The sequence below is a fragment of the Patiria miniata genome, unplaced genomic scaffold, assembly GCF_015706575.1.
Source record: "Patiria miniata isolate m_02_andy unplaced genomic scaffold, ASM1570657v1 HiC_scaffold_7, whole genome shotgun sequence".
In the NCBI taxonomy this organism is placed as follows: Eukaryota; Metazoa; Echinodermata; class Asteroidea; order Valvatida; family Asterinidae; genus Patiria; species Patiria miniata.
In genome coordinates, this window is record NW_024037074.1 from 23468898 (window position 1) to 23487694 (window position 18797).

Below are 18797 nucleotides of genomic sequence, written 5' to 3' on the forward strand. Positions count from 1 at the left end.
TCAATGTCATTGGTACTCCAGTGTAGCATGGAACCAACTACATGTAAGGTTACCTGTATTTAAAATGCAAACATATTATATTTTTTCCACTGATGTAAGCCTTGTATAATTCCTTTTGTATATTTTGTTTTATAACACCTCACCCACAGATTCTGTGTCTTGATTGGCCGAGAGCGAGTCACATGTTACTTTCTAATTTTGCTATCTTTCTGTGCACGGCCAAAAGTACTATGCGCATAGCAACCAAAGTACTATACCATTAGCAACCAAAGTACTATTTCCACGGCGCGGTATTTGTGTGCAAATGCATGCTGGTGTGCGCATTGCGCGTTGTGCGTAGCGCGTATTATTCCAAAGAGAGTGCGCTGCAGACTTGGGTTCAAACATTTCGTGAATGGTTAGTTTTTAAGAGAGAAATACATTTTCCACCAATTTTGTATTGAAATTGAAGTTTATTTCAACTGTGTTCAGATTTAAATAATGTAAAATACTAAAATCAAGCAGAATCTGTGGGAGAAGTGTTATAAAACAAATATTGAATGCTTTATCTCGTGGTGAAGTAAAATTAGCCTCCCTCGGTGATCCATGGACCATTCTATTTTCCCTCGGCTTCACCTCGGGAAAATAGAATGGTCCATGGATCACCTCGGGAGGCTAGTTTTACTACACCACTCGAAGCATTCAATATTTGTATACTAATATGGTATATTTTGCACACAAAACAATGCAACCTGAAACTGTGTTAGAGGTAACTGTTCTATGTGTGGGTGCGTTTGTTTATGGTGTAAATCGAGGACACACACGTGCAACATCAATGAATCGAGGACAGGAACCAAATCGAGGACGACCTCAATTAGAAAACGTGTACAAAACCAATGAGAGCTGATGTTAAAAAGTACAAACAATGGAAAAGGGAAGAGGAACAAAAGAAAATCCTTGATTTGCACCATAAACAAACGTGCTAGTATTTGTACGTGTGTACTGTTTCCAATTTTTTTTTTTACTGAAGGACATTTTTTAAGGGGTAATTGTATAAATTAACCCATTATAACAACTCTAATACATTGTATTATTATCTGATGAATCCATCAAACCACGAAGTCTGGGGTGGTTTTGGGCACAGTAATAAGCCAGGCGGTTTGGGGCGGTACAGTGACTAATATAGGTCACTATATACATGTAACATGTTGGAGTATAAATTAACATCATACATGTAGGTTTAATTAGGTGTCAAACTGGCCTTTTGGGAATTCTAAAAATGGACATCACTCATTTTTCCCTGCGATGACCTATCAGCCAGCAGAAAGCGATAACACATCCTAAAAAGTCAAATTTAGCAGGGAAAATATTGAAGCATTTACTGAGAAAACGTTTAGAATTTTTCAGAACAGTCTCATAGGGTTTGTGCACAGGGTGTCAAGTGATGTCCAGGTATGGAAATGTTTCCGGCCTTTTTTTTTTCAGGCAATTCTCAGGGAATGCATTTGTCTCTACATTTTTATTTGTGTGCAAAAATGGAGTTCAAATAGTGTACTGGTGCCTTCAAAACCACGTAATATGGTGGTTGTTTTGTGTTTATGTAGATGTGCACCTTTTTATTTTTCATACTGGTTGAAATTGTTGAATTTTATTTTATCAATAAACTGCCTTGTCTAGCCTTGTTTGAATTTTAAAAAGTGGTCAACAAGATATATTTTATTGACGTTGCTCTATTAAAATATGAAAGCCAAAACATTGTGAAATTTCTTAGCCCTTTTCATTGGTCAACTGTAGTACGAGTGCTAATTGTTGTAAAAAAATATATTTTTCTTTCGATTGTCAAAACTCTTGACTCAACATTGATACAAGGGATTAATTCTTCTTATTATATTATTATCAAAGTATTATTTTGAGACATGACAATGTTGAAGAGTTTAATTTGAAACATTTCATTTTTATAGTAAAAATACACAACACAAACCAAAACCATGCACAATGAAACACATTTTCCCTGAATATAACTTCTTTTTATTTTCTACTTTTACGCAAAAATACTGTAAATCCATCTCCAAAATACTGGTATACCTTTCGCTGTCAACTTAACTTGGTATTGCACATCACGTGCAGACTTCTCCTGTTATGCGTTTGTTACCACTGTGTGGATAACTTCCACACAGACATAGGAAAGAATGTTGCAACCTGACGCCACTTTTTCTTCATATATCATCTCAGTATTGGTCGGTCATTGCAAAAAAGTTGAAAAGACATGAATCTGGGACTGCGAAGCATTTCCAATTTTGTTAAGAAATTCTTGACTATCCACTCTTTGTACACAACCGCTGAAGTGGCGTCAGGATACTACATTCTTTCCCAGACATAAAATATCAAGAGCTACATCAGAGCAGATTAAAAAAAATGTATTCATTGTAAACCATGAGCATTACCTGGGAACCTATCAGAGCCAATATACATCACAAGCCATTTTAATAAAGTTACCAGTTTCCCAAGCTCACAAAATGTTGTTTTTCGCCAAGCTAACAGATGTAGAAGACTGTGGATACAAACTAGCTTCACTGATCAGGTAGCATGCTGAAATAACCCAGCAAACCAACTTAACAGACCCATTAACATATGATGCCAAATCTGAGGCACGTCTTTGTTTCACCAAGATGGGCATTTTGTTCTTTCATTATAATTATCACCGAGTTTTAGTACCAAAAACTACCCTCTGTAAGGGCCCACCAAAAGATTCTAAACTCTGCAAAAAGCTGTACATGCAATGATTCGACTTTATTAACCTGGATGCATGTACATTTGTATGTGTCAATTTTGCAAATTTTCTGCCATCGCATGCATGAAGGGAAATATACACATCACTAGCCGGGCAGGCTGGTTACTCAAATTGAGAGTACATCAGCCAATTCAATACCATGAGGCTGGTTCGAGGAACCAGACTCGGGCTGGTTCAAGGAATCTCACCCGGCCCAAGACTCATGAAAATCTCGTTTTTTAAGCCATGCCAGGACCAATGTCTTAACTGAAGACAAAATATCAAGCTGTAATGACTTCCAAAAAAAAACCTTCTTATAAAGCATGGACACGTCTGAACTGAAATTAGCATATCAATGATAACTTTTACGCAAAAAATTCAGATCACTAGCTTCAGCTGCAAGGATGCTTCCTACTTCAATCCAAGTTAAGTTGACAACAAACGTACACAACAATCTATACAGTTTTCATATGTATGACACCCATTGTATTTAGTTGTTTTTACAAATGTATTTTTTTTTTTGTACAAGGTGAGAATCTTATTACAACACAAAGAGTGGTACAGACTATTATAAACACTTCAGTTTGTAATTACAATTTTTTTTTTCTCCAGGTAATTAAAATACAGTCTAAGGGTACCATCACTTAAAAAGAAGAACCGAATTAAAAAGTGCCACACTGGTTAAAAAGCATTCTAAAAGGAGAGAAATAAAATCTCCATCTGAAACTTAGAGGGGAGAATTTTAATATTTTTGTGTTAACTCTTGGCATTTATGTGCAAATCTGCAAGAAACAAAAAAAAGCACCCCCTTTCACAGAAATTATTAACTCCTTACAGAATTGATCAAAAAATTAAAAGTTATTAATTATAACCTGAGCATGATATTCCCCAGTGCCTAAGAATCAAATATCCATTTCCGATGTCTCCATAAAAATAGGCCGTGGGCAACACCTTTTTAAATTTATTTAGTTTCTCAATGTTCAGTTTTGTACAATGCTGTTTAAAACATTTTGGTGCGCAGGTTGTGTGCTTGAAAATGAACAAAATAATTAACAGCAATACGTCCTATTTGGGGGGCTTATAATAATTGTCTTTTTTTTTTAAAAGGATTTCAGTGCGTGTACATCTATCAACGCAATAATTATGCACATCTTATTCTCCATCAAATTAGCTGGAAATACATGTCACGGTCGCTTCATCCCGTTTTAAAATAAACGCTTATTGGCAAAAAGCTGCTGTGGAGTTGTAAGGCCATGTTAAAAAAAAAAAAAAAATTTAAATTCAAATTTTCTGTTGTGCGAAAAGGATCCTTCGGAACTTTTTAGCCTTAACAAATTCCTAGTTTTTTCTCACTTTTAATTTCTCACACACTTGTGCAGAAAGGGGGGAAAAAAGCAATTGCAATTTTGTTTTTTGTTTTTTTGTTTTTTACGAAGGCAAGTTAAAACAACATCTGCCATTGGACAAATCAGACATCACTATCAACATATTTGATTGGTCAGAGTTATTCACTGTACAACTATGCATCCAATGGGTTAACCCGACACAAAAGCAAAAGTGCATTGGACATTACAGCATCAAATGATTGTTTTCTCAAGTCAGTTAAAAATTACATATCTTTACATCATTTTGATCATAGGTCATCATAAAAATGAATAAACATGCATGCATTTTCAAAATTCCACAATTTATATTTACAGCATCGACCATATGCATTTTCAGTGAGATCTCTAAAAAACGAAAAACACATCAACCAATCTAACGGAACTTCCTGAAGCCAACAAGTAGCTAGGACAAAAATTCTTTGTAAGGGCCCCATCTTAATTCATATCTGGGTTGAGTTCTGGACAAGTTGCGGTAGAATCGTTCACTTTGTTCGACAGAAGCTCTGAATTTGTCCCGGACATGTTTTGGGGAAATTTTCATTAGCAATTGCTTGACGCACCAATGCCGATAACTTCATTGCGGGAAGATTGCGGGGAAGTTGTTCAGAATCCTGCGACTTATACCCGATACAAATGTCCGCAACTTGTCCAAACTCGTCCCAGATATGAAATAAGACGGGCCCCAACTGCAAATACTTTTCAACCCAACAACATATATGAGACCATAGTAAGCAATAAATACAAGTTGGTGTTCAAATGATTGAACTCGTAGATGGCACTGATTTTCAACTATTCTTATAAAAAGCACATTGACATATTTGCACAAGTTCTAATTCTGTATTCATTCAACCAAACCGAAAAAACAAAACCGTTCTTTGCTTCTTTTGATTGTATTTGCTGAAAACACAACACTAGCGAAATAGCAACAAGCAACACATCTACAGCAAGCCTTGATACAACCTGCTAAAACCATGCCTTACCATTTCCAAATTCCAAAAACCTTTCAGGGGAACCACCAAAACTCTGGGGGAAAAACGGCCAAAAGAATTGTGGCATCTGTACAATATAAAAACCTGTTTTTGTTTTTTAAAACTTAATTCTCCACAAAACGTCAAAATCCCCTCAACGAATTTGAAATTGCAAAGAGCTTGTAAACAAACCAAATAATTTGAAATGCCTCGTTGTGTTTTCTGGTGTTATTTATGTTAGAGAGAATAATCCTTTTTTTGTGTTTTAAAACCGTTCATCGGGAGCTGGTTTTGGCAGCCTGTACAAGTCTAAACATTGTTATTTACACATCTTTAATTAGAAATCTTACACAGGAATATAATATAACTGCAAAAATACAATCGCCTTTGTTATTTTGTCCCTTTTGTTCTCCCTCTACCGGTGCTAAATCTCATCTAATGGACTTTATTTACACGAGGGGCGAATTTGTATTTTTTGTTTTTAATTTACAACCATGTACAAGATGTTTTCAACGACTATAACCCGTACGTGTTGATTCTGTTACAGATACCATCCGAACCACGAAGACATGTGTTCCGTCTTTGGTCCAAGCAACCCCAAAGAAAGATGATAAAAACGAATTTGGCTTTTTAGACTAACCCTTACATCAGCTAGAAATCGTCGGTTTCAGATCAAACCAGAATTTAAAAAAAAACAATCTGACATTTCTTAATTTGTATTTTATGACACACTGATTAAAATTACATAGAATTTGTATGCATAATTTTAAGTTCACAGAATTTCGGTGTTCAAATGAACAGAAAAAAACGAGACATGTTATTTTTAAAACGACTTTTTCCGGGTAACTTTGGACCAAAAATAGAACACACTCTTTTTCGAGCTGAATACGCACATTAATAACTCAGACACCAAAACAATTGAAATGGTCATTATTTTCATATATCACAATTTTCTGTTACCTACCAACTATTGTTCCTGTTCTACAAAAAAAGGAGGCGTATCTTGACGGAAAAACAAATGAAGGAAGAAAACCTAATTATTCCACAAAGGTTTGTTGTGATTCTAAAGGGGAAACTGAACACCACAAATCTTTTTTATTTGAATCCCAAATTCTTTCTCTTTTTTTTATTATGCCAGAAATACATTTTTCCAAGAAAAACTCCCAATTTCCATGCATACAAACAAACTTTTTCGAACATGCTTCAAATCTTCAATATTTCCAACACATTATTGCTTTCTCATCCATTAACGTTCAACAACAGCTGCATATAATTTTTTTTTGTTTTTAATATTTAAGACCTGCAATGTTTAAAAGCCCTCTTTAAAAAAAAATAAGAAGAAATTGGCATTGACTAATATGTCATTTAAAAAAAAAATCTGATGTAAGGAGGAATGTTCACACCAACTAAAAATTCATCATCCACAAACTTTTTATCTAAATAAACGTGAACAATTCTACAAAGACAAATTCATTTCATTTGAAAACCTATTTCCACAACAGATGCTCGACATTTCAAACTTAACTCAAGGACCGCCTAAATCTTGCCAAAATTGCGAATACGATTCAAATTTTCAACTGATGGTGAACTTCACTCCCCCAAAAAATTTCAGTTAGTTCAGTTAAAGCACTCGATATCAAGCTACATGTAGCCAGCTGTGAGTTTAGCAATGGTTCCTTGAGCTCTTCCCCCCCCCCCCCCCAAAAAAACCCGAGTTTGTATTTCAAGCGTCCAATCTCGCAGTAATTGAAGTCATGTTTTGTTGTTGGCACTGCCTTAGGTAATTTTTCTTAAAAAAAAACATTATTAGTTTTTCAAATGACAGCAATGTGGCAATAAGAATTCCGAGTCAATATTTACAAGAACACAAGCTTTACACAGTGTTAAAAAGCAGTTAATAAATCTCCTAAAATCTATACGAAATGTGGTATTTTTTAAGAACTCGCATAAAATGGACCCTAAATGGGCCGTTCCGTACAAGAATAACACTGTATCTGAATTTTCTTTTTTTTTTATCTGAAATCTTTACAACACTTAATTAGTTCTACTCTCTGGTTTCTCGATTAAAAAAGTAAAAATTCTCGTCACTAATGAACTCTGCCATTGTCTTTGTTTAAACATTAAAATTTCGTTTCTAGAACACTTATTTTCTGTACAAGATGGGGCCTGATGTGGTGCCATGGTCTATCAGTCTGGCGGTAGTAACTCGTGCAGTCGGAACTTGTCTCGGACATGTGGTCGTACATCCTCCTTCTGGGAAGGAGAAAAAAACAAATAAATTAGAAAACAACAGTACTTTTTTCTACCACACAAACATGTCAATTTAAATTCAGACGTGATCCGCACGTGTCGCCTTTTTTTGCTGTCGATCCCTATATGCAGTGTTGTAGGACTCGAGTCTAGGCCTCAGACTTGAGTCGGACTCGAGTCACATTTTTCGTGACTCGTACTCGACTTGAGTCACATTGAAAAATGACTCGGACTCGACCATGATGACTCGGACTCGAGCTTGGTGACTCGTGACTCGAGTCACGTATTTTCATCAAAAGAAAAAAACATACCGTTACGTATTTGTGCGACGGACATAGCATTCTTTTTACTTCTTTTTACAAAACAAAGCGCCGCAGAAAATCGCATCCAGGGGCCGGGCAAGTGACTCGTGACTAGGACTCAGACTTGAGGTTTGCGACTCAAGACTCAGACTCCAACTCTAAGCTTGTGACTCGGGACTCGGACTTGGACTCGAGGCTTGTGACTCAAGACTCAGACTTGGACTCGACGTTGGTGATTCAACTACAACACTGCCTATATGTATTGTGTTCTAAAAAAAACAGTCAAATTTTGTGCATTATGATGACCTTTGAGCTCCAATTTCGGAAGAGTTGTGATACCCCCACCCAAGGATCCATCCAAATTACATCAAAATCCATCAAAATCTGTAGACAAAGAAACATTTGAAGCATATTTGAACAATGACCTCTAATGACCCCTACATGACCTTTGACCTCAGCAATCTGATGAAGAATTGTGTCTTCCCCCAGTTTCATCAAAATCCATGAAAGCATGTAGAAGTTATACAAAGTTTTCAAAAACTTAACCTGAACTTTAATATACATGCGGGGTACGATCATGCGGTCACATGGGGATACAGAATTTAGGACTGGTAAGTATCCTCCAAAACTTTGCTGAGGCGACACAAAAAGGTAGCAGAATGGCAAAAATTTCACCAATTTTAAAGAAGAAATTTCAGCTAATTTTCCTGTCAAATCATGTGTGAAAGTGGCTGTTGGGGTTGCCTGACCTAATTACTTATTGTCCTTATTGCCGGTCACCTGTTAGGCCCCAAAAAATAATAAGTCGGTCTCTTGTCAGCGCGCGAGTCAATTTTAATCATGCGCGTCGATCTTTTTTTTTCTCCAAAATGTTCCACGGTAGCTCCAACAGCGCCCTCTATTTCCACACCTCCTCAATTTTTTTTTAAGAAAGAGCACCAAGGAATGGGAAATTGCACCAAGGCAAATGATCGAAAGCACCAAGGCAAATTATGGAGGACACCAATGTACATGAGGACACCAAAAAAGCAAAATAGTACCCCACCTTGTCTGTACAATCCAAGCTTGAAGAAAAAACAAAAGCAAAAAAAAAAAAAAAAAGCCGCGTCGCCGCGTCAATTCCGGAACTTTGGTCTGACCAGAGACCGAATATTTTTTTTTTTGGCCTTATATATGTATGTGTCATTACGATTGCTCTTTCCAGATGTTTTCCAGATGACAAATGTGTGCCTTAGGAAACTATGTAACCTGTGCACTGAGGTTAAGTTGACCCCTGCCTCAAAAGTCATACGGACAATACGTGCAGGTCATTCTCTGACTCTACATTTGGGAGATTGAAGCATTGTCTGAACCACTGATCTCTATATTTTGACTGAATACCGTGCAGAGAGCTGCAGAAAGAAGTCATTTGAAGCCATACTGGGGAGGCCGGTCGGTGTTTTATAAAGGACAACTTGCCGGCTTAGATCTTTTCTCAAACGTTTGATTCACTTTTGTCACATCGTGGTTCACCTGGTTCACCTTTTGTCCACCACGGTTCACAATTTTTCAAACGTCGTGGCTCAAAAATTTTGTCTTTTGAAGAACATCATAATACGTATACATGAACAAAATGCGTGTCAAATCTTAATACAGCACGTGCTGTATGTACGCCAAGAACATTCGTATATCGGCGGAAATTTTTTGAAGATGGGGCGAACTGGTCAAAAATCGATAATAGTTAATGTACAACATGATGGGCATTTAAGCTATCAAGTCAATTTATGGAGATTAGTGGTCCAGACCAATCAAATGTCATTCCACTCCGAGTTGTCAGGAACCTTGTCGCTGAGGACACATGTTTACAAGGGACCTACCATGGACACCAGACTCTCCAGGAATGGGACCAGCTTGAGCAGCTCCACATCGTTGTCGTCTGCAAACCAGCTCTCGATGGGGATACCGTTCTCCAGCTGTGGTGGTAGTTCAAAAAGATAAAACTGTACAGTAGTCTTTCATTTTTAATGTTATGGTTGAAAAAAAGAAAGAAATTGGAGCAGGGCTTGAACCCACGACTGTTCCTTCACTCTGGGGGAGGGGAGGGGGGAGGGGAGGGGGGGAGGGGAGGGGGGAAGGGCAGGCTAAGAGAACTGCAAATATAGGGGCAGAGTTCTTTTAAAAGAGAAAAATAGCAAAATGAGGAGGAAATCCTCGGCCTAAATTATTTAGCCTCAGGAACTCGGGAAGGAAGCGGGCGTATAAGAAAAATTAAGGTCACAGCCAGGAGAAATAGGACAATGATGTTGCAGTATTGGAGGGCTATGCCACGCACGCAGGTCACACGTTCATTTTCTTATTCCTTGCAAGTGCAGCCTTCATATGGTTGAAGATTTTGATGAAAAGAATTGAAACATTTGTGAGTCCCAAACTTTTACCGACAATGTTGCAATAGATGTTGCTGAACACGAGTTTATGAATATATATATCCATTTCATTGACCCTAACTCTTTACTGTCTTTTACTAAGTACTGGACCAAGTCCGCCAAAATCCATCAATCACACTGCTTCCAATGCATGCTTTGCTTTAGGCCTCCAGGCCCAAGTCCATCATACTCCATCAATAATTAGTCAAACCAGGCCTGCTGGACCAAGTACCCCAAAATCTACCAAAATGGGGGGATGAATTTTGATGGAGTTTGGGGGACTTAGGTTAGGGGGTAAGCCAATTTTCTCGGAACTTAAAGGGAATATACATCATTTGCTTTTGCTGTAATTTTCAGAAATGGATGGAATTGGGGGGTTGGAAATATATAGCAAATATAGTTACACTGATTTTTTTGAGGTTTTGGGTTCGAAAATGCTATAAAAACCAAGAAAAACAATCATTTTCCTGTAGTCTGGTTCCCTGACTCCATTTAAGAAAAAACAGAGCAGTTTACATTTATTGGGGAATTATAAGGTCAGGGAACCAGTCTAGCTGGCTTGTACCCGTTCATAGGTGTGTAATCGATTGCAAACAAGTGCGATGGTCAACTGGGGCCAGTATTTGAAAAAAAGCCAGTTTTTTTCCAACGCTGATCGGCCGATCAGCGTTGGAAATTGATACAAAAATACCACTTTTCTTGAAAATGACAGTAAACCAGGTGCCATGAATTTACAGGATGCTTCACACTGTCATTCACTAACAGTCCAGCAAGGTATTTCAAAATGATTTGGTAGTTTTATTTTTTGATGTTTGCAACTGTTGTATTTTCCCTTTAATTTTTACATATTTTCATTTCATCGGAAGTTTTGATGTACAAGTAGATATCACAAAACATCATCAACAAGAAAAACAGAAACAAAGGGTACTGTCTCCACATTAAAGGGCCAACTTATGCATACGTGTATGCACAATGGAGCTTACATGTTGGTCACCTTTCACATAACGCATATACAAATCATTTATGTCAACAAGAACTTGGCCTGTGAGCACAATTCAAGAGATTCAAGTGATCACAAAGATTCTACAGTACGTACTTGGGAAGACTGAATCCTAAATGGCTTAACCTATTAAAACAGGAAACCGTGAGCAGCACAGGCTCAGCAATCTGTGCACTCCATCGAGGGAAGCTTTCCTTGGACAACCACAGCGATTTTGCGGGGTAAACTACAGCAAGAGGTGACCGGATGCACTTCAAGCTGGGAATCATTGAAAGGGAAGCCAAGAGCTTACTATGTCAACCTCTTTTTTTCCCTTTGGAAAGATAAGTTGCAAGCAGTTAAGCAAGAAGTGAACCCTGATGTTTGAAAGGGAGGGTGGGTACAGGGTGGAGATGGGGTGGGGAATGTGTATGAGATTAGGACTGGATGACCACAACATTTTGGAATCCATTATGATTCCGTTTAGGTACCATTCAGTTTTACATAAATCTGTTTGGAATTGACTTAATTAATACCCCCCCCTTAAAAAAAAAACACACTTGAGAAACATAATGAACCACATAATTAATCACTAATGCAAGGAGCCACTTTTCTTTAAAGAGTGATAATTTCACAAATGATATTGTGTTGAAGACTATGGAACAAAATTATTTTATTTCATTATATTGTGGTGTTGCATAAGCCTAGTGGTGGTTGGACGAGGTTTGGGTGGGGTTTAAGTTGGGGTGCGGTTAAGGCGGGGGTTTAAGGTGAGGTGGGGCGGACTGCAGGTGATGTGAGTCATGATGCCTGTCCTACATGTCCTGAATACGCTACACGATACCATCGACAGTTCCTGCAGACTCATTATAATAATATTTATAATGTGGTGCTTATATAGCGCTTTATACCAAAGGTCTCAAAGCGCCTCACAATTATTACCCCTGTTCATCAAGTCATGAGACCAGTTTTAGCAGCAGCTCAAGATCAGCGCAATCTGGTCTCTACCTTCACAGGTACCCATTTATACTCCTGGGTGGAAAGAGGCAATTGTAGTAAAGTGTCTTGCCCAAGAACACAAGCATCATTGGACCAAAGGGCAACAGCTCCATTAGCTGTTTAAAGACCCCAAAGAGTCAAGTACCTGATATCCGAATGCCTGAGGCGAGTTGTCAATGATGACTGTCTTAGTCAGGTCCCTTCCCAGGATGGTCAGATCCTTGATGTAGTTGCCTTGCACACAGATGCAGTGCTCCCTAAACAACCGATGCCTACAGAAGAAAACAGACAAGACGCCAAAACTTAGTGGTGAGACACGTACTTCACACAGCCACGGCAGAAAGGCCTAGCCACATCGTTCATAATGCCAGTGTTTGCTGGTCCCAGGTGGCCAACCTGCAGTGTCTTCTTTGTACTTATCTCACTGAGTGACTGTCTTGTTGGCTGGTGAAGAGAGCAAGTCACTGCTATCGTATAACTATCGCATATCGTATCGGTACTCAAACTTGGGAAAGAATGTTGCATCCTGACGCCACTTGTTTCTGCATATGTCATCTCATTTAAGGTCAGTCATTGCAAAAATGTTGAAAAGACATGAATCTGGGACTGAGAAACATTTCCAATTTTGTTAGGAAATGCTTAGAAAATTGTCTTGACTCTCCATAGACTTTGTACACAACAGCTGAAGTGGCGTCAGGATGCAACATTCTTTCCCGAACTTGTTTTACTTTCAGGTGAGAGTGCCTCAAATATTAGAGTCAGGGAACTTTGAAAATTAGTAGTTTGAGTATAAAAAAATTGCTAGCAAACAACCGTGTGCCATCATCCAACCCTCTGCAAAACTGTAAATGATTGCCTAGACAAGGGTTCCTACAAGAGGTGGCGTTATCCCACTTACCTGACCAGTTTCTTGTCAGGATCCAGCAGGTTCAGCAGCTTGTCGGCGTAGACTTTCTTGGAGGCCGTGAAGAGGATGATCTCATACAGCTTGGACATCCTCTCCAGGAACTCGTGAAAGTAAGGTCTCGTCCGCACATACACCTACGACACAGAGAGAGAGAGAGAATGAGAAAATAGCAAATAACCTGGTAAATCACATATTTGCAAGTAGAGTCTCCCTGCAGTGATGAGGACTGCGAAGGGGACCTGGAGATTTTTTTTGCAGTTTCTCACAACCTTACTCAAAGAGAAACACATTTCATTTTGATTATTTGCGGATAAAATACAAAGCTTTGGAGCCAAAGAAAAATACATGTAGTTGTACTATGTTGGAGTCCAGTTGCAGATCACTCTAATATATTATGCATCAAAGCCCCAAAGGTTCTTTCCTAGACTTCCACTGCTGTGGCCCCGGTTCGATTCCTGCCCTGGCCACATGTGGATTGGCTTTTCAGTCCCTACCTGATTCCCTGGGTTTCCCCAGAACACTCTTCTGGGTTTTTCCTCCCACCTCTAAAACTGTCATCTCTTTTCATTGTCTTCTCTCTACAGGTTTTTTTTCAGGCTTGCGAGCTACAGTGCCTAGGGCGCCTTTGAGGAATCCTTGGTTTCATTATCAGAAATAAATAATAATAAAAATAAAGGCCCTTAACACTTCTTCCTTAGAAGAAAGCGGGATGGAATTCATTTAAGCGTCTTGTAAAACACAATTGAACTTTTGAATCAACAGTGTATGTACAAGTGGGAAAGGAAAAAAACATTAGTAGTTCAACAATTTCCATTCCCAAAAGTAAGTTTTGGTGGATTTGCAGCTAAAAGTCAGAGACATTACAAGGCCTAAGTTTTCTTTCATCCATAAGGTTCAATTAAAAAAAAAAAGAAAAAAAAAAGAGTACTTAAAATTTGTAAAGCTATCTTGAAAATGTTAATATGCCAGAAGCTTCAGTCCACCAAAACAACCTACATGCATGATCCTTGAGATGTTTTCTAAGAGATCACACATATGTGAAAAAAAATTTAACCTGAATCAAAAAGTCCACAAAACGTTCAGCTGTCACACAATGTCAGCAATCATTCGTAGATTCACACAGAGCAAAACTTGGCAAGTTCAACTACATGTAGGGAACTTCAGAGCCCACTGTGGCATTTACTGGAAGTGTGTTATCGGAAATGAACCGGTACGAATTCAAGAAACACAGTGTCTTGTTGCAAGGCTGTTTTTTGGAAAGGCGCCAATTTCCTGAAGAAAAGTGCCAAACCTATGGAGAACTGACATTCTGTTCCACTGCACAATCTTCAATATGGCAAAGGGCCAAACTGTTCCCTTTTTGGTTTCAGTAACCACTTCGCTTTATCAATACAAGATTGTGAGTATTCAGAATTATATGAAAGGGGGGGGGGGGGCAAGATTAAGGGATACTTAGTTGGCGCATCTACAGAAATAACAGTGAGGTAGCATATGGAACACATCCAATGGAAAATTATCAAGGGGGAGTCCAGCAACAAATTATATGTGTATTTGTAAAGCGCACGTATCTAGCAGTATTGGTGCTCAAGGCGCTACATCATTATTACCCTGCTCATTGGGCCAAAGAAACATACCAAAGACAATCTCAGCTCCCTGGGGAGTATACAGCTCAATGCTTCCATTTTGGCGCAAAGCAGTTAAAATCAACCACAATAACCATCTCTGCCCTCGCAGGCACCCATTTACTCCTGGGTAGGGGAGAAGCAATGAGTGACAAAGTGCCTTGCCCAAGGGCACACGCACCATAACCTCAGGCTGGACTCGAACCCATAACCTGCAGAATTACCCGCAGACTACGGATACAATGCTCCAGACCAAGAGGCCACGTCACTCCACATAAACAAACTTGAATGAGAGACCAGCCTATAATGGTTTGCACGATCAAGTAGATTGGGAAGGAGGCAGGTACCCATTTACTACTGGGTGGAGAGAAGCAATGAGTGACAAAGTGCCTTGCCCAAGGGCACACGCACCATAACCTCAGGCTGGACTCGAACCCATAACCTGCAGAATTACCCGCAGACCACGGATACAATGCTCAAGACCACGAGGCCACGCCACTCCACATAAACAAACTTGAATGAGAGACCAGCCTACAATCGTTTGCACGATCAAGTAGAAGTAGAAGGATATTGGGTCGGAGGTTCGAGTGGGGATCTGATTGTTGAAAGTCATGTTAAGATGAGGAAAAAGGCACTTGATAATACTGAAAAATTTGGCAGCATTAAATTGAATTTTTTTGTTGGGAAGGGGGGGGGGGAGACATGTATTTTTCTGTGCTTCCCCCTTAACCTGGCTCACACGGAGTCCAATTTCAACCCTACCTGGTATGTGACGTCTTGAAAGACAACAGGAAAGGACATGGTGCAGTTCTCCATCTCTGCTAAGCTGCAGTGAACCAGGGTCTCATCCTGAAGAAAGAAACACAAACAAGAAACCAAATGCCATTGGGGCTCAAATTCCATGGAGCTGTTAAGCAGAAAATATGTGCTTAGCATGTTAATATACTAAGCAAGTTTCAGCTGATAACCATTCACAAGCGATACTTATACCATGACCTTTTGGCGGGTAACCCATTTTCGATTAGCAAATATTTTCCATTACTATACCTCGTACATATTCATGACGGAGAGCCGAGTTCCCACTGGTCCCATTCACCATCAGCCGATACTTTTGCTGTTTACCAAACGCGCACGCGAGGTTTCACGCACAGGTTAAATACGCATGCAGTGCGCTACTCTACTAGGCATGCGCTTTACAAAGCAATCGTGGAACTAGTAGTGCGCTATACGCTAACATTGCCAAGCTTGCAGCAGCTACATGAAAGGATGGGGCACACGCACAACAACATTTTGCCGAGAAAACTTATGCTTAACTTCATGATTTTTTTGTGAATATGTATGGGGTATAGTAAAACAAATAAAAACATGGTTAGTTTGGGTGGGTAGTCGGTTTTGGAAGTTGACAGACTAGTTCCCAAGGTGAAGTCTGTCAACTTCCAATACCTCAGGGAGCTAATACCGACTATCAACCTTCAAACCATGTTTTATTTGTATAATGCTGACCAAATGTCTATGCTTCACAGCTGGGGGAAATTGTCCCCTTGGTTTTATAGTTAAAGACTGTTTGCTGACAATAGCAGCAATCATGATTATAACAAATGCTTAGTGTATTTCAAGCGTAAGCAAACATTTTTGGCAATGCATTCAGGCGGGTTCATACTAGGTGCATAAGCCAACGTGAGGTCTTGTTTGCACTGCGAATTCACAGAAGCTGAACACATGTCGACTCTGGCGAATTTCGCAGCGAACTATTCTTGAAGTTAAATATACTTCACATACACATTTGCATTAAGTATGAACTGGCGTCTACTATAAAGATTCCCTAACAGGGTTAGCACTCAAGGCACATGAATCTGCTAAGTTGGTTTTTTTTCTGCTTACCAGAACCACAAAGTGGACCTTTTATTTTGAGTAGAAGAAAATGTACACAAAAACTCGCTCCTTTCTGAAATTCATTTTTAAATACTTGACATTTCATGAGGCACTAAGCACAGAGCTTAAGGGTGATACACGTAACTGTTATTATATTTTGCACTTGATTTAGTTTTTTTTTTTGCAGTTAAACGGTATCTTCATAAACGTTTGAGAAGAACATAGGAAGACTCAGTGGCGAGATAGTTGGACTTACAAGATCCAAGACGAGGGAATACTCGGGGGCTCTCCTTGTCTTGAGAGGGAGTGCCGGGGAGCGGTAAAGGGTCTCCTTAGAAACGGGAGGCAGCTGCTTGATGAAGTAATATCTGAAAGGGCAAACGCAATCAGACTGAACGTTAAAGGGAATCAACATTTGCTTTTGCTGTAATTTTCAAAAATCGACATCTGTAAATTGCTCCGTTTCATCTTAAGTGGGGTCAGGGAAACAGACTACAAGAACATGATTGTTTTTCTTGGTTTTTCCAGCATCTACGAACCCAAAACGTCAAACAAATCAGTGTAACAATATTTGCTATAAAATGCTAACCCCCAAATCCATCCATTTCTGAAAATTACAGCAAAAGCACATGTTGTATATGTATAGTCCCTTTAACAATGAAAAAAATTTCAACAGATTTTTGAAGGTTTAAGAGCAGCTTGCCAGTACAGTTTGACTGTATCGTATACAAAATCCCACCCTCTCTGGCTGAAAAAATTCAGCTACGCCATCACTGCAGTCAAAATCAATCAAGCGACTGTTTTTAACGGTTAAGAATTCCATCGTTATTTGATACAGCCATGCTTTGACTGGAGCTGATTGTTATGCCAGCTGTACCTACCAGTTACCTCTTTTGTCTGTTGATGGAATTTTACTAGTCACAGTGTTTACATGAGTGCGGCCGTTTCATGCCTGGGAAACAGGAGATAAACTGATGAGCTATCCACTCCATTCACAAGTACCCTCTCACTGGCAAAGAAAGTACAGTTGGGGGTGACCGACCAACGCCATCTTCCTGACTGCAACATTTTGCCGCGAAGCGCAGCAACTGCATGTACATAGTACAAATCACCTGGTGTACGTGCGTCACACACAAGGAACGGTGCGCGCGCGTCAACCAGCGAAATGTATGTGTCCCGCCCATGGGACGTCCTTGCTAGGTAAAAGGGCGCCCTCGTTTGTTGGCGCACAGAGCCCATATTGGCTATAGTGACAGGCTTTACTATTTTTTTACTTGTACCTAAAGAGCCCCATGCAACAGAAATTTTGCAATCCTAGGTTCCTTGCAATGAACATTTTTGTCCAATTCACCTTAATGTTCATCAGTCTCTAAGGTTTCAATTCTAAGGTATTTCTGGGCATATTTGTATCCACATTTATTTGTAATCATACTCAATCATTAAAGCTTAAGTGCTTAATGTACATGTACACATAGGCTTGATTCTTACTACATGTACATGTACATGAGACATTATGTTTTTTGTACAGTGCAGTAATCAACTGACATGAATAATTTCTGCCGCACGTTGCTGGCGACAACTTCAAGGGATGAGTCACGCAGCCAAACAGGGTTCTATGTACACCACTTCACTTGTCCAAAAAAAATGTCACCAAACGATGCAATTATTATTTGTGCAACATCTAACGCACAGCGCCTCACGTCACGTCACACGGCTCACCTACAAATGTATGTAGGTTACCAACCTCCTGAACACAAAACAGGAAATCGTTTCTGCATGTTCCCCCCCCCCCCCCCAACTCTATCCATCACAAGGTTTGTCCTTTTTTTAAAACAATACATTAGCTTGAATAAATAACCCCCGCTTTCTGTTTTCTTAAGGGTTTAACTACCTCCTCTCCCATCTCGGGGTGCTGTCGTATTTTTCTGTCCATTAGGATGTCAAGTGAAATGCACACATCCGCTTGTCAATGGACGGCTTAAAAGTCTTTCTCGGTGTAGCAGCGTTGATTTGGTTTGAACGAGCGGGATACGTGTGATTAGGGAAGTTGTTTTTCCCTTTCGTTTTTAATTTTGTTTGCGTTAATGGAAACGAACATCAGAGGTCATGTGGACTCTAAGTCATCAACAGAGTTCATGACCGTATCAAAGGTTGAATACCTACCCAGAAAGAAAAAGAAAAAAAACTCGGGCCTGGATAGGATGTTGCCAATTAAAGGCTGCAGTGCGAGAATTAGAAAAACAATTTTAAAGGAGCACACGTGTACAACGTTTGTGACCAGAAGTGACTTAAAAAGTAACAGACTGCCATCTGACTTGGATTCTACAAATCTCCGTAATCTTCATCAGAGTCACTCTAGTTG

At 39.3% G+C, this 18797-nt stretch overlaps 1 protein-coding gene across 3 annotated transcripts in view; it reads right to left on the reverse strand.

Annotated features, from left to right (window-relative positions):
• Positions 1-1984: 1984 nt before the first annotated feature.
• The window catches only part of LOC119744332 (CTD small phosphatase-like protein 2), a 50321-nt gene continuing 33508 nt past the window's right edge, over positions 1985-18797 (reverse strand). For all 3 annotated transcript variants that reach the window (XM_038220204.1, XM_038220202.1, XM_038220203.1), the window contains 6 exons: positions 16692-16803; positions 15326-15412; positions 12933-13075; positions 12180-12306; positions 9511-9606; positions 1985-7355 (listed from right to left, as the gene is read on the reverse strand). In XM_038220204.1, coding sequence (XP_038076132.1) covers positions 7290-7355; positions 9511-9606; positions 12180-12306; positions 12933-13075; positions 15326-15412; positions 16692-16803 — 631 coding nt within the window. In that variant the 3' untranslated portion in view covers positions 1985-7289. The remainder of the gene's footprint in view (positions 7356-9510; positions 9607-12179; positions 12307-12932; positions 13076-15325; positions 15413-16691; positions 16804-18797) is intronic.